Source organism: Mobula birostris, chromosome 26 (assembly GCF_030028105.1).
Source record: "Mobula birostris isolate sMobBir1 chromosome 26, sMobBir1.hap1, whole genome shotgun sequence".
Taxonomy (NCBI): domain Eukaryota; kingdom Metazoa; phylum Chordata; class Chondrichthyes; order Myliobatiformes; family Myliobatidae; genus Mobula; species Mobula birostris.
This window is the reverse complement of record NC_092395.1, coordinates 21,367,649-21,390,028: the sequence shown is the minus strand read 5'-3', so window position 1 is coordinate 21,390,028 and position 22,380 is coordinate 21,367,649. Positions and strand designations below refer to the sequence as shown.

At 41.0% G+C, this 22,380-nt stretch overlaps 1 protein-coding gene across 4 annotated transcripts in view; it reads right to left on the bottom strand.

The window, feature by feature from the left end:
• Positions 1 to 778: 778 nt before the first annotated feature.
• Positions 779 to 22,380, bottom strand: part of LOC140188364 (spindlin-1-like) — a 127,389-nt gene continuing 105,787 nt past the window's right edge. For all 4 annotated transcript variants that reach the window (XM_072244563.1, XM_072244565.1, XM_072244566.1 and 1 more), the window contains exon 5: positions 779 to 14,099. In XM_072244563.1, the coding sequence (XP_072100664.1) occupies positions 13,900 to 14,099 (200 nt within the window). In that variant the 3' untranslated portion in view covers positions 779 to 13,899. The remainder of the gene's footprint in view (positions 14,100 to 22,380) is intronic.

Sequence of the window (22,380 nt, the reverse complement as noted above, 5' to 3'; positions counted from 1 at the left end):
GAACACAACCTATGGATTCATTCTGAAGGACTCTACAACTTAGGTTCTCTACTTTGATTAATTGATTTTATATTTGCACCAACCATGGACTGAGTTCAAGAGCCGTGAGGTAATGTTATGGCTATACAAGACCTTGGTCAGACCCCACTTGGAGTACGGTGTTCAGTTCTTGACACCTCAGGATACTATAGAGAAAGTGTAGAGGAGATTCACAAGGATGTTGCCTGGATTGGAAGGCGTACCTTATGAGAATAGGTTGAGTGTACTTGGCCTTTTCTCCTTGGAGCGATGGAGGATGAGTGGTGACCTGATACAGGTATATAAGATGATGAGGAGCACTGATTGTGTGGATAGCCAGAGGCTTTTTCCCAGGGCTGAAATGGCTAACATGAGGGGGCATAGCTTTAAGGTGCTTGGAAATAGGTACCAAGGGGATGTCAGGGGTAAGTTTTTCACACAGAGAGTGGTGGGTGCATGGAATACACTGCCGGTGACAGTGGTGTAGCGGATACGATAGAGGGCTACGTGCTAGGGAAATCCTAGGCAGTCTCTAGAGTAGGTTACCTGGTCGGCACAACATTTCTATGTACTATTATTGTTTTTTGCACATTGATTGCTTCTCAGTCTTTGTGTTTCGTTTTTTTGTATTTCTTTGCACTGCTGTGAATGCCTGCAAGAAAATGAATCTCAAGGTAGTATATGCTAATAAATTTACTTTGAACCTCGAACTTTAAATGAGAAAAATCAGGAGTAAAAATGAACGAAATCATTTGGAAATAAAAGAAATTTCAATCCATGACTCAGTAATTTGTGTTTTTATTTTTTTTTGTTTCTCCATGGAAATGACTGCAGGACATCACAACTGAAAAAAAAACTCAACAAGACATTTATTATTTTTATTTAAAATGCAGCAATTTTTTTAAACTGTTTTAAAACACTGCCACTCTGAGGTGGCTATTAGTGCAGGTTCCCATGTAGTTACTCTAAAAGCTATTGAGATTCTTCCAGCTGAGAAAAAGAAAATCAGTTCTAACACTGAATATTTAAATGTTAAATGTAGCAAGTATTTACAGACCAGGCTTCCTGCCACAGTAGCCATACCATGGGCAGAGAGAAAGGAGGAATGTTCTCCTGTTCTGAGGTAGTTGAAGGCTTGAACCACTCTCATCCTCTCAACCCTTTTTATAGTTTTCTGTGGACACCATTCCACCCCTCCCTGCCCTAAAAACAGATGCAATTCTATTGGCATTCAAGTCATAACAGTTACAATTTTGTTTGGCAAGATGCTCAACTTCTGAGCCTAATGCTGAGCTCAATGAATATCCAATCACTAAAGGATAGTGGATAGTAAACAGGATTAGTGCTCCTCCACTCCATCTGGCCAACTGTGTACAAACCCACCATCTGAATAAACACCACACTGAGACTGAACCTGCACCTATATGCTCTGCACTGCAGTGGATACCACCTTATGTTCTAGGCACCAGTGTGTCCGTTATGGTGTTACTCATGGTACAGCAATGACACAGATCCCTTGGGGCTCACTGTAGTGCCATTGCAGGATGATTAAGCAGGCTAGGCCTGTACATGTTTAGAAGAATGAGAGGTCATCTCTTTGGAATGTGCAAATTTCTTAATGGGCCTTACCAGGACACGACATTTTCTCTGGTTTGGGTATCTAGAAACAGGGGCCACCTTCGAAACAAGGTGTTGACCATCAGAGAAAAAAAGAAAGATCTTCATCCAGAGCAGGGTTGAGAACCTGGGGTCTCAGTCTGGGGTCCATGGCATAAAAAACCTGGGAACCCCTGGTCTAGAGGGTGGCGACTTCTCAAAATTCTCTAATGAAGATGGCTGTGGAGGCTTGGTTGTGAAGTTTAATCAAGACAGAGGATTTGTGGACATGAAGGGAACCAAAGGATGTGGAATTAATGCAGGAAAGTGGTACAGAATTAAAAGATCAATTAATAATCTTAAGAAATTGTGCAACAGGGAGGAGAGGCCAAATGGCTTACTTCTGCTTTTTGTATTTTTATCGGAGCCTGTCTCTCTGTAGAAATCCCAATTCAATATTAAATAGTGGCCCAAAGTACTTGTGACAAATGGATTTTTCAGACCCAAACAATGTACAAAGTCTATTTTAATAATTTTAACATTTAATTTCAATAGTAAATCCTGTGGAAGAAATTTCAAAGGGCTTGGGTAAATATCTCCAATTCATGAATAAATTAGGATTACTACATGTGAATTAACAATAATATTTTGGAGTTGGTATTCTACAAACCTGTCCAACTGGGGAATTCTCATGTACAATGATAGATATCAAAACATTACTTCAAATCAATGAAAATTGCAATGTTTCAATATACTTCACACACCCAAAGACCATCCAGATATATACATTAATAAAAAGTTGAGGAGGAATTCTGACAGATATTTTAAAACAAAATCAATGGATCAGAATTCTGGAGGAAGGTCCAATCAGATTCAACTAACTCTAGGAGGAGCCCAAGCCTTCTACAACACCGAAGACAAAGAGAACATCCTTAACAGGGAGAACATACACAATGCAAATAATATTTAGCATAATAAACCTATAACATTTACAATTTCTTCAGCAATCTGCCTTTACAATCAGCAAGAACTCATCAGCTCTCACTCACTGTTCCAGACACGTGCCTTTTAAGCTATTTTATGGCCTATTCTTTTTAAAGTGGAATGGCACGATTAGAGAGTGGTTAGATTCAAGGCCTGTGTTCCTTCACCCCGTCACAGTGAAGGGGAATGGCGGCAGTTCAGGACTTACAACTAGAATATATGGTTTAGTTGACATGGCAAATTGACTGAACTGACCATGATTAATGGTCACCATGATTGCACAGTTAGTCTATGGTGTGAAAGGCAGCAGTGAAATAGGCTTCTACATTTTCTTTACATCTTTCTTGGAAATGTCAGAAAACAATTAACACCTTCTTTTGCTACAGTGGGATGGGGTTGAAATTGATTCAAAGGAAAGGCAAAGATTCTTGAGGGGAAGCCGAAGAACATTACTATTTGTTCCACACTGAAAATCCCAATACCAACCACAGTAGCGAAAACCCTTTCAATGTCTTACTAAATTAAATCTTGGGTGAAATCCAAATTACCTGCTTGAAAATTGCCACCAAAAAAAAAAAAATCAAACTTTTAAAACCTTGACTATCTACTTAATTTTCTTAATGTCTAATAATGTCCCACCAGCCACGGCCACACAGATTTTCATATCTTACCAGGAAGCTCAATCATGATGATACAAGAATACCGATGCAACAAAATTCAGCCATTTTCCCTGATAAAGTGAGATTAGCAACTTGGCATATGTGGTCTTTTGCAATCAACACCTTCACCACAGCAGACTTAACAGCCTTCAAACACTGCTAACAAACAAATCATTCCAACACCCACTCATTTTAGAGAAGCCAGTGGAATTTTTGTCCTACGCATTTACTGTGCAAATATCCCTTCTCACTCAGTGCTCCAATCTGTTCAGCAGATGAGCAGTAGTTCCTCTAACTGCATTCTCTAGAAAAATCATATATATTTTCTGGTTGAAAACCCTTTTATCTCACCCTCACTCAAGGTGATCTACAGTCCCCCAGACTTGTGGGACTCATTGAGAACAGGCTGCAGGACAATGAATATTACTACCTCACCAGTTGACAATGTTCCCATGACCAAGACTTTGGTCTTAATAAACTGTTTATGTGCTGTCCACTACACTCCTCCAAGGGTGGACTTGTGCGTTTAGCATCAGGCCCTTGGCTGGTAATGATTACAGAATGAAGGACACGAGATCCTGGTGCTTGGGTGGGTTGCTGGGGCGAATGGAGATGTAGGGTGTGAGGTGGGGCAGGTGAACACCAAGAGGAGGAGGATGATGCTTTTGTGTAGGAAACTGAATCTTGGAGTTGGGTGATAATTGCAAGGTTAGTAGTATTTGTTGGGATTACTACTAGGAGTTCTCACTTACCTGAAGCCTCTCAAGTTGTCCTAGAAGTGTTAGTAACAGCAGCTCCACAGAAACACTGTCCAATTGGACCTACAGAGTATCAAAGGGGGCACTGCACAAAGAATGACACCCTATGCATCACTGACAGGGAAGCTGTTTCCACATTGTAAGGATGCTAAATAATAGAACTGCCTGGTTGAATTTTCCAACTGGCCTGATTGATCTGAGCAGAGAGTCAACAACAATTTATTGCAAAACCCTGGAGGAAAAAAAACCTTGCCGTCCTTTTTTTAAAAATAAAACTTCATTGTCCCAAGACTTGAGCTCTGAGCTATGACCCTGCAGTGCAACACATTCATTTGGCAGTACAGGTAACATAATTTCACTTGTCATCTGAAAGATGGCAACTTGTTTTATTCCAATCCTTCAGTGAAGTTAGGGAGCAGACTGTGCAAATTTGAGCAACAGAATTAGATACAAAGAACTCCATTGATTCGATAGTTATTTAAAGCTATCATGCTTAATTGATCAGTCAGAAGAAGAGCGATAATGGATACTTGACAATGGCAAAGACCTCTAGAATAACCTTCAACAGCCAACATACCTTCAACTCAACACTTCAGAGGCACTGATAACTTCCTTTATTCCACCATTGCTTGGACCCCAACTTTTGGAATTCCACTTAAAGCCTCTCCACCAACCTTTCCTCCTTGAAGACACTGCCTAAAATCTAGTTCTACAACCAAGCTTTATTAGCTGCCCCATTCTGTTTCTTGGCATCAAACTTCATTTGGTAACATACTTGTGAAAAACCTTGGGCCATGTTACTATGTTAAAGGCTTCAATAAATGCAAGTTATTAAAGGCACAGGTCCACAATCCCTTAACTGAAATTCTGAAATCTGAAAACCGAAGTTTTTTTCGTAGTATGGAACGTGTCGTAACAAGGCTCGTTTGGTGCACCAACAGCTGACGTTGCTCAGGTGTGACGTGGCAGCACTAGCAGAGGCCGCCAGACGTCAGTTGTGGCTCAGCGCTCGTAATGGTTACACGTGCATTTGCTGTTCGCTGATATTTTGTGTTCACTGTTGACTTTGTATTTAATTTCACTGTGAAAATGTCAAAAAGAGCTGCAGATACCCCTGTGGGTAAGAATGAGAAAAATAGAAGGAAGCATCTATCATTATCAATAACGTAGAAAGTGCAGAAGCTTGATCGTGGTGTGTCTGTGCGGCATCTTACTGAAGAATATGGTGTCGGAACTACCACTGTATATGATTTAAAGAAACAGAAAGGCAAGTTACTGAAGTTTTATAGTGACAGTGATGACCATAAACTAATGAAAAACAGGAAAACACTACATAGGGCAAAAAAATGAAGATCTTGACTGAGTGTTGATTGAGTGGATTAGACAACAAAGAAGTGAACGTATGCCAATGAATAGCATGTTGGTCATGAAGCAAGCTAAAATATACCATGAAGAACTGAACATTGAAGGTGACTGTCAATATTCAGAGGGTTGGCTGCAGAAATTTAAGAAGCCTCATGGTGTAAAATATCTTAAAATCTGTGGTGAAAAAGCTTTTGCTGATCATGAAGCAGCTGAAAATTACATTGACGAATTTGCCAAGATAATATCTGATGAAAACCTTAGCCATAAACAAATTAACAATGCTGATGAAACAGCTTTGTACTGGCGGTACGTTCCTAGAAAAACATTAACAATGGCTGATGAGAGAGCACCAACAGGCTTTGAAGATGCTAAGGACAGGTTAACTATTCTTGGGTGTGCCAATGCTGCAGGCACACACAAGGTGAAGTTGGCAGTGATTGGAAAAAGCCAACATCTGAGATGTCTGAAAAGTGTACACAATTTACCTGTGCGTTATTGGGCAAACTAGAAAGCATGGGTAACCCAAGAGATGTTTTCTGACTGGTTCAATAATCACTTTGTACCAGAGGCACGAGCTCAATGCAGGCAAGCTGGACTGGAAGAAATCTGTAAAATTTTATTGTTCCCGGACAACTGCTCTGCACATCCCCCTGCTGAACTTCTTCTGAAAAGTAATGTTTTTGCAACTTACTTGCCCCTCAGTGTGACATCTATATTACAGCCTTGTTCAAAGAAATGCTGAACATTGACAATGATGCATCTGTTGTGCATTCCTTCAGTGATGGGGAAACTGCTGAAATGGTGTTAAATACAGATAAGCATGAAGATAGTAGTGATGATGATGACATAGTGAACACAGGTGAAAAAATCCCCATAGACGATATGGTGAAAATGTGTGATCAGTTAATTGCTGGCCTTGAACAACATGCATTTATCAGTGAGCAACAGATTACGGCAGTTTACTCAGTTAAAGAGAGATTGCTTAGACGTAAACCTATGTTAATGAGACAGATGACACTTGAAGAAGTCGTTAAAAACGCCGTAGTGCTGCTTCATAACTTGAGAATCCTGTTCCTGGCCCATCAGGTACCTGTACGTATTTAGCTTAGTCTGAACCTGTATATGTCCTACAGTATTTACGTTCTACATTTATTCCATAAGTCATTTACCATGTGTTTGATTCGGTTCGTTTTACGCTGTATATTTTTATGTTTTATTGAATGTTTTTGTTGGAAATAAAATGTACTAGTGTATTTATGGTCTATAATTATCCCACTATTTCATTAACAGTATATTACTTTATAAATAAACTGTAATAGTATTTGTAAACGATCACGGATCAGGAAAACTCGGAAGTTCTCTCTCCAGCACTCGTCGTTTTGAGCATATACAGACTTTTTTTCTTGTCATTATTCCCTAAACAATACAGTATAACAACTATTTACAATAGCATTTACATTGTATTAAGTAATCTAGAGATGATTTAAAGTATACGGGAGGATGTGTGTCGGTCCGGAGCTCCCCTGGGTCCTAAAGTCCATCCGCATTGAGACAGATTAATTATAAATTTTCTGAAATCCCAAAAATTCTGAATTCTGAAATGCAACTGGCCCCAAGGATTTCAGATAAGGGATTGTGGACCTGTAACTGCTTTCATTCAAGGTGATAAAAATATAACCAATGGATGTAATTATGTATTTTTAAAACACTTCACAGGATGCTGGCATCACAAAATCCAGCACTTCTTCCCCAATGCAAGTTGCTCCTAAATTGAGTGTTTTAACAAGGCCATTTCAGTGAGCACTTTTTGGTGTGCGTTTCATTGAAGGCCAGGTTAGAAAAAGTCAGTGGACAGATTTCTTTTTCAAAAAAATCGTTAGCAAACAACTTTGGAGTTTCACTCACTCATAGTTTTTGATTTTTTATTTTTAAATACAAACTTATTTAATGTAATGTTTTTAATATCCCCAGCAATTGTAGTGGGATTGATGAACTTGGATCACTATTCCATGTCTCTGGAATACTAAATCCAGTAACTATGCTACATTATTCTAAGCACCTTGTTAACCACAAAGCATGCTCCTATTGCGAATATATCGAATTCCTGTTGTACAGTCTCAGCACGATGCATTCTCCACCTGCCTTGACTGTTTACCCTGGTAGATAGATCTAATACTGCTCAAATTACATGAAATTTCTGAAATAAAACTAAGGAACCACATCACAAATGTGATCTTCATTACTGTGTAATTTAATAATACCAATGCCCGACCTTCTGATTTCAGGACGGGTGTCCTGGGGTTACCTATAAACCAACAGCTAAGGTATTTTTGTGAGCATACGCCACCAGGTCCCTGAAGCAAAGATCTTGCGCAACCAACCATCTACCGACTAGGATGTGTTAGGATAAACCATATTTTTGCTCAGAGTAATCGCTAGACAAAGTGGACAGTGAAAGCAGTCACACTGGTTAGCAGTTTGTCATGAGCTTTAATTATCCTGGAGCTTTTCTCTTTATATCACAGTGGCTTTTAAATAAAGAGTGAAATGGACAGCAGAGTATGGTCATAAGTTAAGTGTTGCCCTTTAAAGGGGAGCATCCTATATTAGCTTGTTTTGTTTTTCTAGTTGCAGTTCGCCTTCTTTTACACCTTGGTTGTCAGTCTTTGTGTATAGTTTTGCACTGACTATTATATTTATATGTGTTACTATGAATTTCTGCAAAAAAAATGAATCTCAGTGGTGACATATACTTATATAGATAATAAATTTATTTTGAAATTTGACCTTTGTCCATGTGAAAGGCGCCTCCATTCTTAACCTATCTTTTCATTTCTTGGTGTCTAAACAGCCTGACCTATTCTAGATTATTGTTTTTAATCCATTAAAAATTTGAAAGGAAGCTCTCCAAGTACGCAGGACTGGTCAACAACTGTCAGCAGGCTGGATGGAGAGCGAGGTGTCTCCCAGTGGAGGTTGGTTGTAGGGGATTCGTAGCCCGTTCTTTAGTTAGGGCCTTCAGCAATTTGGGCATCGAGGGAGAGAGGAAGAGGAGAGCCATCCGCAGTACCACCGATGCGGCAGAGAGGGCCTCAAGATGGCTGTGGCTCTAAAGAGGGGAGCCATGGAGTCATAAGTAGCTAGCCATCTGGACACAAGCTGGGGTCTGATCAGCCCCGGCTGGGTCACCTGGAGGAGGTTGTATGATGTTGAAAGACCCGAAACACCCGATGATTCCAGGAACATCACTGAAGATGTGTCCAGAAGCATCAACAGATGTATGTACACAGCAATCCCTCCCTCTCCACAATCACCACTTCCGGAAGTGGGAATTATAGTCATACATTGCCTCATCAAAACCCACTGTCTAGGACGGGGGAGATTGTCAAGTCGAAGTCACATTTTATTCCTTCGTCACCAATGGATCAAAATCCCCTAGCCAAACAGCTCACTATACGGGCTACCATCACCTGCTCAAGTCAGTTGGCAATGGCCAATAAATTATGTCTTGCAAATGATGCTTATATCCCGACAGGGTAACAAAAATATTTCACCTTTAGATTTTTATGTGCTGATAGAAACAATTCCTGGACAAATACACAACAAGCACTTCCCAATTTTATATATTTAATTTAATCCCTCATGAGATGTGGGCCTCACTAGCGAAGCAAGCAGTTAATGCCCCTGGACCGAGCGTCCTGCTAAACATTACAGAATTTTGCCTTGAGTCAACTATATTGTTGAGAGCCTGGACCGAAATACAGCCCAGTGCATGTAAGGATGGTCACTAATACACCAGACAGATTTTTTACAAAATTCTATAGTTGGAAGCATTGGAAGCATTATCAACATTTTTTTCACAGAATTATTTATGTAGATATCTGGCTAGCTGTTGCAATGGGACTCCATCAACAAATATGTCTATAATTGCAGGCATCACACTACTGAACCCATAGTTAGGGCTACATAAGTTACAGCAAAAAGTCTTAAGATTTACAAGGGATTTTTTATCCTTTATGCTCTGCTTGATGGATCAATGTGGTGGCTGCCTTCTAGCCTACTCTAGCAGACTTACTGACTCAGATACAAAGACACAGAGTTTACTGTGAGAAATGGGCAGGATGTTAAATCAGATCACTTGTCCTTTTACTCACAATTGACTGTGGAGCACATTTGAGAATATAGTGCAAAACACTACTTGATACTGGAGATTTTTCATTGCACTCTACTGCCATGAGAAACTTATCAATATCTTGGTTTGAACAGTCCATAGACACGCTGTCTTTTACAGAGCTCAGTGTCATAGAAGTAACCATTCTTGCAGGACACTTTTAACTAAAATCCAAGTATTGTAAGTTTAGGCCCTTTTTTTTAAATAGCATAAATAATTAAGACTGAGTAGTGTAGAATTAGTTGTACTCTAGTTAAAAAGCATGCAAAGAGTTTTAAAAAAATTATTAATCTGGGAAGTAACCATTTCTGGAGTGATAAAGACAGCACCATAAAATAACACCAGCTCCCCAGCCCAAATAGCAAGGGGAAGAAAAAGAAAGTTTATATACATAAATCAATAATGAATAATATTTCTTTTGTATGTGTTGCATATTTTATAATTATATATACATATACCTTGAAAGCATTTTCGCTTCTGTGCCAGTAGCATACACCTCAACATCAAATGCATTCATCAGGAAACTTTTCATTGACTACAGCTCAGAATTACTGTCAATCCCTCAAAACTGATCAGTCAGCTTCAAGACCTAGGCCTCAATAGCTTTGTATGTAACAGGATCCTCGATTCCCTCACTTGGAGACCCCAGTCAGTTGAGATTAGCAGGAACACCTCCTCCGCAATCTCCCTCAGCACAGGTGCAACACAAGTCTGTGTTCTTAGCCCCTAATCACAGTTATATTTATGACTGTGAGGCTAAGCACATGTCCAATGCCCCTATTTAAGTTTGCTGATATCACTGTTGTTGGCCAAATCAAAGGTGGTGACAAATTAGCATACAGGAGGGAGACTGAAAACCTGGCTGAGTGGTGCCACAGCAACAGACTCTTACTCAATATCAGCAAGACGAAAGAGATGATTATTGACTGCAGGAGGAGAAAGCCAGAGGTCCATGTATCAGTCCTCATCAGGGGATCAAAGGCCAAGAGGATCAGCAACTTTAAATTCCTCGGTGTTATCATTTCAGAGGATCTGTCCTGGGTCCAACATTTAAGTGCCATTATGAAGAAAGTGCCTCTACTTCCTTAGGAGTTTACGAAGATTCGGCATGACATCTAAAGCTCTGACAAACTTCTATGGATGCGTGAAGGAGATTATATTGACTGGTTGCATCACGGCCTGGTATGGAAACACCAATGCCCTTTTATGGAAAAGCCTACAAAAAGTAGTGGATAAAGCTGAGTCCATCATAGGTAAAGCCTTCCCCTCCACTGAGCGCATCTATACTGAGCGTTGTTGCAGGAAAGCAGCATCCATTATCAGGGACCCCACCAAACAGGCCGTGCTCTCTTCCTGTTGCTACCATATGGAAGAAGGTACAAAAGCCCAAGGACCCACACCACCAGGGTTCAGGAACTATTATTAACCCTCAAGCATCATCTCTTGAGCCCGAGGGGTTAACTTCATTCGCCCCATCACTGATTGTTCCTTTAACCTATGGACTCACTTTCAAGGACACTTCATCTCATATTTTTTATATCTATTGCTTATTTATTCATTCATTCATTTTCTTATTATACTTGCACAATTTGTTATGGGTTCTTGTTTGCACTTTTTTTAGTCCACTCTGTAGATGTGGCCTTTCATTGATTCTACTATGATTCTTGTATTTAATATGACTGCCTGCAAGAAGATGAATCTCACAGTCAATGACATATATGTACTTAAGATAATAAATTTACTCTGAACTTTGTACAACTCTGCCAAGCTTAAAGTCTAGTTTAGGAAACCATGTTCAGCATTGGCAATGCCCATACTCATTGCTGGTACTATATAATTAGTAGCAATATCAAGTGCTAAATAAAAACTGACAGTGCAGTAAAATGGAAGGGATGTGGTAATTAATTTGGGAGGGAACAATGATCTAACAGCAAAACTGACTCCTCTGACAACCTTCCAAGATGGAGTTCCCATCATGGTGATGAGAATAGATTCTCTTTACTTGAGCAGTGGGACCATTCAATGGCTTCCATCTAAGATGATACTTTTAAGGCTGGCATCACTACTTAAAATAATAACGACCAGTAAAAAGGAGCTCTGTGAGCAAAATTATTTGGGCCATTGGGATCTTACAGAATTTAGGTTATCTTTTCTACATGCAATGGCAATCTAAATTGGAAATGGCTTCATCTGTGGTTGTGCTCCTTAATCCAAATTCACAGACATCAAACAGCACTGTCAACCTGAGCTGATACCATGCTGTTCAGTTATGTGAAACATTCTCCCTAAATCACAGAACAGACTCAAAGGGCTGAATGGCTTAATTCTGCTCCTATGTCTAATGATCTCAAATTGCAGCAGCAAATCAATATGTTATATTTATTGGCAGGAATGTAATGATTTCCTGTCTCTCCGAACATTTAGCATTGAGCACACACTGATAAAGGCGTAGGGACTGTAACTCTGACATGCTTTATGAAGTAGAGACTGAAAGCAAAGAGAGAATTAAAAATAATTCTCATGACATAATGAAGTATTTCCCCTCCAGGGTGTGGAGGCTCTGCCCATGCCAAGCAGACTTTTACCACACATGGATAATAACACGCTCGCCTGGACTGTGTGGGAAAATGCCGATGAGGCTGTCATCCTTCACTGACATTCCCTCATTTAACTAGCAGTGACTTCCCTGATTCAGTGCATAGAGGCAGGAAATCCCAGAGCCACTGTGAGTGACCTTAGTTGTTCAGCTACTGTCTCTGATGACGAGGGAGAGGCAATGCCCAACAAGTAACTGCTCCTGAAACACTCCTACAGAAGCAGCTTAAGTGCTTTGCTGTGTTAACACTGCCAATCGTCAGAATTTCCCCATCTAGTTCAGAGACAGAACAAAGGAAAGTTCACCAAGTGCAGTAATCTTTCACACTGGATCAAGTAAAAATTTTAACTTCGTTGCCACATCATCCTGCCCCCTCCTACTTTACTGCTTCTTTTGGGGGGGGAGGGAGCAGATAGGATTGTTTCTGGTTACGTGTGTTCGGTGAGTTGACAGAGTTCTGGCTGATGGACAAAGGCATTTGTTTTAAAGAGGGGAGGGACAGTAGAATTGGAAGGGAGGTGGCAGCTTGTTTCCCCATGAGAAACCTTCTAGCCCTCTTTCTAGATTATTAGTTATAATCAAAACAGAAGTAACAGAACATGGGAAAGCACACCTCCCACACAGAAGCACACAGTTGGGACTGAAAGTTGGAAGAGTTTTGCTTCAAAAGGAGTAAGGCCATTATATCCAAAATGCTACTTATATTTACCTTTTTAAACAAAGCCAAGGACACAAAATAAAGACAAATCTGATATCCAATGAGTCTTGCAAAAGTTGCACAACCAAGAGACAATATTCTTTCTGTTAGCCTGAGCATGGTAGAGATGACAGAACAATTCTCCCTCTCTCTCTCTCTCACACACACACACACACACACACACACACACACACACACACACACACACACAGACTTCGACATGGGATCTATGAGAGACATAGAAATAGTGCATTATAACATATGGATGCTTAACACAGGAAACTCTACAAGGGAGCTGATCAGCATGCATGACACCAGACATCACAACCAATCAGAAATAGTGAAACAAAAGCCATAAACATAGCTTTATGTAATTCCCTACCCAAAATATTTTCGCCCTTCAGCATAACCAAGTTCAATTCTTGTTTCTTCTGATCTGCTCTTTCGACAAAAATTAGAAAATGTGTTCTATCTAGGATAAATCACACATTTTGAAGACAAACATAAAATCTTTCAAACAATTTAGGATCTATTTGACCCACTTTTATAACAGAATTCTATTGCCTAATTTGGTCAATGTATTCCCTGTGTCCCAATTACACCCTCCACTCAAGAGTAAGGAGCCTTGCCATAGCCAGTTATAGGGAAGCCTAGTGTAGCCCACGGTGACCGCAGTCACATTTAATCCCTCGCACAAGCTGTTCCCATCAAAAAGATCACAGTGGAAACAAAAGGAAAAACTTATCCTTGTAAGTTCAGGAGTCCAACAGTGCTGGGACCACAAAACTCAGCAGCGAAGGACCTTTCCTTTGGCCTTGCAGACAATGTTACAACCCGCGGAAGCTGGGATGATCACAATAATTGGTGTAACAAAACACCATGCTGAGCCAAGTGCTGGGGAAATGTCAAAAATATGGATGTGTATACGTCACCTTTCAAAGTCTCGTAAATGAACACATGGAGGGCTAACATAAAGAACACAAGTCTCTTCAGTGATCAGCTCACAGTTCACAGTAAAATCTCTTAGTGAAGGCAATGACAAGCGTTGCATGCAGCTAGGAGGTTTTGACCAAGTCATACACATAAATGTGAAAATCGTCATCAAACTTGATGAAATAGACTGACGGTTTGGCTTGCACTTGGTGAATCACCAACCCCGTTCTCTTTGTGCCATCTTCGGTCACATACTCCACTTGCTTTCCCACGAGACTTTCGATCACTTCGCCAGGCTCAGTCGGCAGAACTTGCTTGTTCTCTGTCACAACAAAACATGCAATTAATACTTCACCCAATACAATTTGTAGTCTTAAATGCCTTTTTCAATAATTTACAAAAATTACTACAACAATTGTTGATTTTCATCTCCGGTTATAAGACATTCAAATTAATTGTAGAGGCTGTGTACTCTACACCAGGGGTCCCCAACCTTTTTTGCACCACAGATCGGTTTAATATTGACAATAGTCTTGCGGACTGGCCAAAGGGGGGGCAGGGGGGGGGGTGTTCAAGTTCAACAGTGCGTGACAGGGAATGAGGAAAGGTGCGGCTGACTCCTATCGTTTCATATCGCCAAATCATATTGTTTCCTCGTGGCACGGTAGCACATGCTTTGCGGCCTGATACTGGTCTGCAGCCCGGTGGTTGGGGACCACTGCTCTACACGACTCCCTCATTGAAGTACCCAGTCTTTACAAGAGCAGGTGAGCCTTGATATCATATACCCAGTGAAACTTTACTACACTTTAAAGCTTTCCATTATTTATGTACAAGGCATGTCAGCAGTGTGACGAGATATTGCTCTCTTCTCAGCTCTAACTCGATTCATGAACTCAACACCATTGAGCACAGAGCAACAGAATTCTCTGAACACTATAGCCACTTCCCTCAATATTCACTCCCCTACAAAATACACTGCAGAAACCTATGAAGCATTTCATAACCATATAGGAGGCCACCATTCACCCTTGTAGAGTCATCCCTTTCCTGTAAACTATTTTTTTACATGCCCATTAACATCTAGCACCCACTTACCAATTCTCACACCAGGTACCTACACTGGTACTAATTTAAAATAACTGAGTAATCTAAAAGCCAACACTTTTTTGGGCAGTCAAAGGAAACTGGAGTACCCATGGGAACCAACATAGTTACAAGAAGATCATGCGTACTATGCACAGATAGTACTGGAGGGCAGAATTGAACCTGGGTTGTTTGGAGCTGTACGAGATCTGCCACTATGCCACTTTGACATCAGTACATCTCCAACCCATGATCTCTACCATGTGAGACCTAACGTATGAGCCTCTCCCACCGTTCCCAAAAGAGAGTTCCATGCACTTGCCTGAGTTTTTAAAAAATTATTTCTTACATTTCCCCTGTACTTCTCGCCAATCATCTTAAATCATGCCTTCACATATTAGTCATTTCCGCCCTGAGAATAGTTTCTGGCTGTCCTTTCGATCTATGCATCTTAGCTTACACACCTTTATGAAGTCACTTCCTATCACCCACCTCTTCACAGACAAAAGCCCTAAGCTTGCTCAAACTATCCTCATAAGATATGCTCGCTAATCCAGGAAGCATATTGGTAAATCTCCTCTGCATCCTCTCTAAAGCATTCACATCTTTCTTATATTGAAACGATGAAAACTGAACACAATACCCCAGGAGTGGTCTAACCAGGGTTTTATAGAGCTGCAGCATTACCTTGTGGCTCTTGAACTCAATCCTGACTTATGAAGACCATCACACCATACACCTTCTTAACCACCCTATCAATTTGTGTGGCAGCTCTCGGAGATCTATGGGTGTGGACCCCAAGAGCTCTGTGTTCCTCCACACTGCTAAGAATTCTGCCATTAACCCTGTACTGCCTTCAGGTTCAACCTTTAAGAAGTATCACTTCCCACTTTTCCAGACTGAACTCCATCCGCCACTTCTCAGCCCAGCTTTGCATCCTATCAATAATGTTGTAACCTTCGACAACCTTCCACACTATCCACAACACCAACAATCTTCATGTCACCTGAAAACTTACTAACTTATCCATCCACTTCCTCCCCTAAGTCACTTATAAAAATCCCAAGAAGCAGGGGTCCCAGAACAGATCACTGTGTAACACCACTAGTCACTGACCTCCTAGCAGAATATACCCCCATCCACTCCATCTGCCTTTTGTAGGCAAGCCAATTCTGAATCCTTATGGCCAAGTTTCCCCGGATCCCTTGCCTTGACTTTCTGAATGAAGGTACCACGAGGAACTTGGTTAAACATCTTACAAAAATCCATATGCATCACATCCACTGCTCTATCCTCTTCAATTTGTTTTGCCACTTCTTCGAAGAATTCATTCAGGCTTGTGAGGCACAACCAGCCCCTCACATAGCCTTGATGACTATCCCTAATCAGTCCATGCTTTTCTAAATACTCGTAAATCCTGTCTCTGAGAATCCTCCCTAATAGTTTGCCCACCACTGATGTAAGGCTCACTGGTCTATAATTCCCAGGATTATCCCTGCTACCTTTCTTGAACAGGAATAATTATTTGCCACCCTTCAATCTTCTGGTACTACCCCTGTGGCCAGTGAGGACATAAAGGTCATCGCCAAAGGTACGGCAATCTCTTTCCTCCCTTCCTGTTGTAACCTAGAGTTTATCCCATCTGGCTCCAGGGACTTAGCTATTCTAATGTTTTTCAGAAGTTTCGGCACATCCTGTTTCTTAACATCGATGTGCTCTAGCACATCCAGCATGTCCCAGAAGTGTTAGATTTCCAAGTCAGGATGGTGGGAACAGTTTGCAAGGGAACATTTAAGGCAGCTTTTCATCAGGTTACTCAAGAGCAATAATGGACCGACAATATAAGAAACATCATTGGACACTAATGAATAAAGAGAAGAAAACAAATCACACATATAGTAGAAGGCTGCTTCCCAACAATTGAGTCCATAATTTGACTCAACTGTTGTGTAAAATCTTTAATCTACATGATCTTAAATTAACTTTTCACTAGTTTATTTTTTACATCGGGTCATTATGTCCCAAATGCATGAATAAGACAATTTAATCACATTTTCTGATGCGTCACTTCTGTCCCACTTAAGTAGTTGTATAGCACATTGCTGTCTTCCCTTTGGGGATAATTATAAATATTTCTTAACAATAAGCAGAAGCAGAATTGGAAGCTACTTGGAGAAATGTGGGTTGATTAGCGAAAGCCATTGTGGACTTATTAAAGAAAATGTAGGTCTAACTAAATAACAACACGAGATGCTGCAGATACTGGAATTCCTCCAGTATTTTGTGTGTGTTATCCTAACTAAAAAAGTTATCTGAAGTAAGAGACTGTCAATGAGGAAAATATAGTCCATGTGAGATATTTTATATATATATTGATTTCCAAAACTTACTTAAGCCATATAATAAGCTTGAAGGCCACTAAATAAAAAGGGTACCATAGGAGTACACATATAAGTTAGCCCAAGTAACTGGAAACATAGCAATGAAAAATTGTTTTCTGACTGAAAACCACTCTAATTGCAATCTTCATATTAAGTAGCTACATCAGATTCGATCACAGCCTCCCTGTTCCCCAGGAGTCTGTACAAGGACCACTTTCATCAACATTACTCCACTTCTCACCGATCCCATCGACTAAAGCGTTGAGGAAGATTGAAACAGAGGTGAGTGTGAAAGGTGAGCGATTGTTCAGTATCATCAGCCAGCCTCTTGCTTGCTGCTGCCAGAGCAAGGTGTCTGCATGTGACAGTCTCTCTCACCCTCCAGCTCATTGTTCCTGAAGGAAGGTTCCTGCATTCGAATGGTCTCTCTCTCTCTTTCCCCCTCGATGCTGTCGGAGGATGGTACCAAAGTACTGAGTCTGAGGTTTGCGGATTGGACTAATGAACACCGAGCTCAACTGAATATGCACTCTTTTCATTTTGTATTTTATTTTCCGTGTTTTCGCTCGTTCTTTCTTGTTGCTGTTTGCATGATTTGTTTTTGTGCGCGTGGGAGGGGGGGCTGATGTTCTTGTTACCGTTTGCACATGGGGGTGGGGTTGATGTTTTTCTGTGAACGTGTTCCACAGTTGTTTTTGTTTCATGGCTGTCTGTGGAAACAGCAAATCTCAGGGTTGTATACTGCTTTGAATCCTTTGACTATATATTGATTTGGACTTGGCTGTACAAAACACAATTTCATCATCTACCCAGGACACAAACTTTGAAGATTTATTGAACTGTATGGAACTGAATTATGGGCTCCAAGGAAATACAGACAGACTGTAAGAATCAAAAAATAGGTAGCAGATACAAATTGGTGCTAAGAATGTGAAGTGTTACATTATAGTAGCAAGAGACAAAAATAAACATGCCAGTTCAATTCTAAGAGAGGTGCACAAACAGAGAGATTGGGGTGCATATGCAAAGTACGTTGAAAGTGCCAAGGCATATTGAGAAAGTGGTTAAAATAGAGGCATTATGCACAAGAGTAAGGAAGTCTTTAAAAGGACTCAATCACTACTGGAGCAGAGCCCAGTTCTGGGCTCCACACATTTGCAAAGGTGTAAAGGTTATGGAGAGAAAGTGAATGAGATTTACTCCGGGGATAAAGGGTCTTGTGTTGTGGCAGACCAGAAAAGCTGTACTTATTCCCTTTGAAACACAGAAACCGCAAGAAGACAGAACATAGAATGTTACCAGTAGATTATGTATTGCATTGAACTGCTGCTGTTAAGTTTACAAATTTCATGTCACATGCCGGTGATAATAAACCTGATTCTGATTCTGACTGCAGTATTGTGACGATCTTTAAACCTACTTCAAGATCATTTTAATGCTTTGCTCCCACATAGCCTGCTATTTTTCTTTCATCCATGTGCCTACGTCTAAGAGTCTCTTAAATGTCCCTAATGTATCAGAATCAGGTTTAATGTAACTGGCATATGTAATGAAATTTGTTGTTATGCAGCAGCAGTACACAAATATATAGTTAAATAAGCAGTGCAAAAAGAGAAAATAAAAGTAGTTAGGTAGTGTTCATGGGTTCAATGTCCTTTCAGAAAACGATGGCAGAGGGGAAGAAGCCGTTCCTGAATCATTGAGTGTGTACCTTCAGGCTCCTGTATCTCTTCCCTGATGGTAGCAATAAGAAGAGAGCATGCCCTGGATGACGGGGGTCCTTAACGATGGATGCCATCTTTTTGAAGCTTTGCTCCTTGAAGATGTTCTGGATGCTGAGGAGGCTACTGGCCATGATGGAGCTGGCTGAGTTTACAACTTTCTGCAACTTATTTCAATCCCGTGCTGTGCCCGTCATCGCCGCCTCCCCCGCCCCAAGCAGATGGTAATGCAGCCAATCAGAATGCTCTCTATGGTACTTCTGTAGATAGTTGGTGACATACAGATTAAGGCATCCGTTAGTCTTACGAGACCATGGATCTCTGCCTGGAAAGTCTTCACTCTCCAGGGCGCAGGCCTGGGCAAGGTTGTATGGAAGACCGGCAGTTGCCCATGCTGCAAGTCTCCCCTCTCCACGACACCGCTGTTGTCCAAGGGAAGGGCATTAGGACCCATACAGCTTGGCACCAGTGTCGTCACAGAGCACTGTGTGGTTATGTGCCTTGCTCAAGGACAGAACACGTTCCCTCGGCTGGGGCTTGAACACACAACCTTCAGGTTGCTAGTCGAATGCCCTAACCACTTGGCTACGTGCCCACACAAAAACTCCTCAAACTCTTAATGAGATATATCTGCTGTCATGTCTTCTTTGTAACTGATATGTTGAGCCCAGGATATATCCTGAGATTCTGACACCCAGGAATTTGAATTTGCTTACCCTTTCCACTGCTGATCCCTTGATGAGGACTGCTGTACATTGTCTCGTCTTACCCTTTCTGAAGTCCACAATCGATTCTTTGGTCTTACTGATGTTGAGTGGAAGGTTGTTTTTCCAACACCACTAAACCAGCTGATCTATCTCGCTCCTGTACTCCTCCTCTGAGATTCTGCCAACAATAGTTGTGGCGTCAGCAAATTTATAGATGGCATTTGAGCTGTGCCAAGCCACACAGTCATGGGTGTAGAGAGAGTAGAGCAGTGGGTCAAGCACACATCCTTGAGGTGCGCCAGTGTGACGAATTATAAGGATGATTGTGAGCTGCAACCAATAAACAGCAGTCTGACATTTAAGTATTAGTATCTGCCTCTACCACCAACCCTGGCAGTGTATTCCATACACCACTACTCTCTGTGGAAATAACCTCCCTCCTCCCCATCTTCCCCTCTGATATCTGATTTCTGAATGGACATTGAACCCATGAACACTACCTCATTACTTCTTTTGATTTTTATTTTTGTACATATTTAACTTTTTATATTTTTTTTTACAGTAATTCACATTTTTCCATTATTGTATATTGCATTGTACAGCTGCCACAAAGACAACAAATTTCACAACATATGCCGGTGATAGTGAACATAATTCTGATTCTATACTTTCCTCCAATCACTTTAAAAATATGCCCTCATGTTCTAGCTATTTCTGCCCTGGGATAAAGCCACTGGCTGTCCACTCTATCTAAGTCTCTTAAAATAACCATGAAAACTAGAAAGAGAGTGCATAGAAAATAATACCATTCTCACTGGTGGAGGGTTCGAGCACCAAGGGACAGAGTGAAGTTGACTGGTAAAGGAAGCAAATTGAGACAATGAGAATTCTTTATTACACTGAGTAGTCAGGTCTAACATGCACTACTGAGGATAATAGTGGAGGCTGGTTCTATGGTGGGCATTCAAATAGAAGCTGGACATTTAATCAGAAGGGCTGTAAGGAGAGTGGAACAACTTGGACTGGTTTTTTCAGAAATAACCTGACAGGCCAAGCAGCTGTTTCAGTGCTTTCAACCATTCTGTATTTCTGCGAGCTTCTGGAGAAGTAGTCCACATCAGTTTTACCAGTGACTAAATGCACACCATGTTGCATCTTATTGTTAGTGAGATTATAAACCTTGGCACTCAACTCAATGCACAGAAAAATCTCAGGATTAAATCTTGGATCAAAGGTGCCTGGTGATGTTTATAGCGGATAAAAAATAGAGAAACCACTTGCCCAATACAGGATAAACAAGTTCTTCCCCAATGCACCAAGTGCCTTCTTGTGACTGTGCAATGGTTGATGATATGAACGGCACATCTCCCCATCGTTCTTTCACCGCATCCACTTCAGCTCCATCTGCTGCAGAATCCCCCATTCACATCCTCAGTACCTGCAGACCAAGCCAAACGGAGGCACTGAAGACCTCCATCTTCAATAAACCAGCTCAGCTGGCCAGATTGTGTCCTGCGCCATACACAGACAAACACCTGGGCTATCGCTCAAAGCTTGCACCTATTTCATGTAATCCTTGTACACAAGAACTGGTTAACAATCTGGAAAAGTAACCATGATTTTTTTTTTAAAATCCTTCCTGGGCCATCAAGATTAGTTGTGCAAGGCTATTGGAGTTATAGAGTACTACAGGCACTTCAACCCATGCTGAACTATTATTCTGCCTAGTCCCATTCATCTGCACCTTGACTATAGCCTTCCATACCCCTCCCATCAATGTACTAATCCGAATTTTTCTTAGATATTGCAATCAAACCCACATCATCACTTCTGCTGGCAGATTGTTCCACACTCCCACAACCCTCTGGGTGAAGAGTTTCTCCCTCATTTTCCACAGAAACATTTCACCTTTCACCCTTAACTCATGACCCCTAGTTTAAGTCTCACCTAACCTCTAGAGGGTACAAGCGTCTCACGACTCGCACCACCAGGTTCAAGAGCAGTTGCTACCCCTCAGCCGTCAAGCTCTTGCCCACAAGAAAATGAATCTCAGAGTTGTACGTGGTGATATATACGTTAAAAAAATGATCAGTGCTTTCCCGCGTATATGATGAATAAAGTCTTCTCAGGCTTATATAACATTAACTTTGAACTCAATGGAAAATGTAGGCTGGCAGGCACCAACCTACGTTGCCTGCCAGAAACTGACCCTCCGCACTGGAAATGCATTTAGTGAAAAGGGTGACTCTGAGCCACTGCCTCGGATATATTAACTCTTCAAACAGATTTGTAATGAAAAATCTATTTTTATAAAATATATTTAATCAAAAATACCAGCAAAGAGAGAATAGATTGCAGAGAAGTGAAGGAATGGGATTGATGGGATTTCACTGTGAGCCAACATGGACATGAACATAGATGGGTGAGTGACCTCTTTCTATGTTGTAAATGAGAATATAAACAAGAATTAGAATTAGGGGGTCCCATTTAAAACAGAGATGAGGAGAAATTTTTTTTAGCCAGAGGGTCGTGAATTTATGGAATTCGTTGCCACATACAGCTGTGGAGGCCCGATCATTGAGGGTGCTTAAGGAGGAGATTGATAGGTATCTAATTAGTCAGGGTATCAAAGGATATGGGAAAAAAGCCAGAAATTGGAACAAGATGGGAGAATAGTTCAGCTCATGGTGGAGTGGCAGCAAAACTCG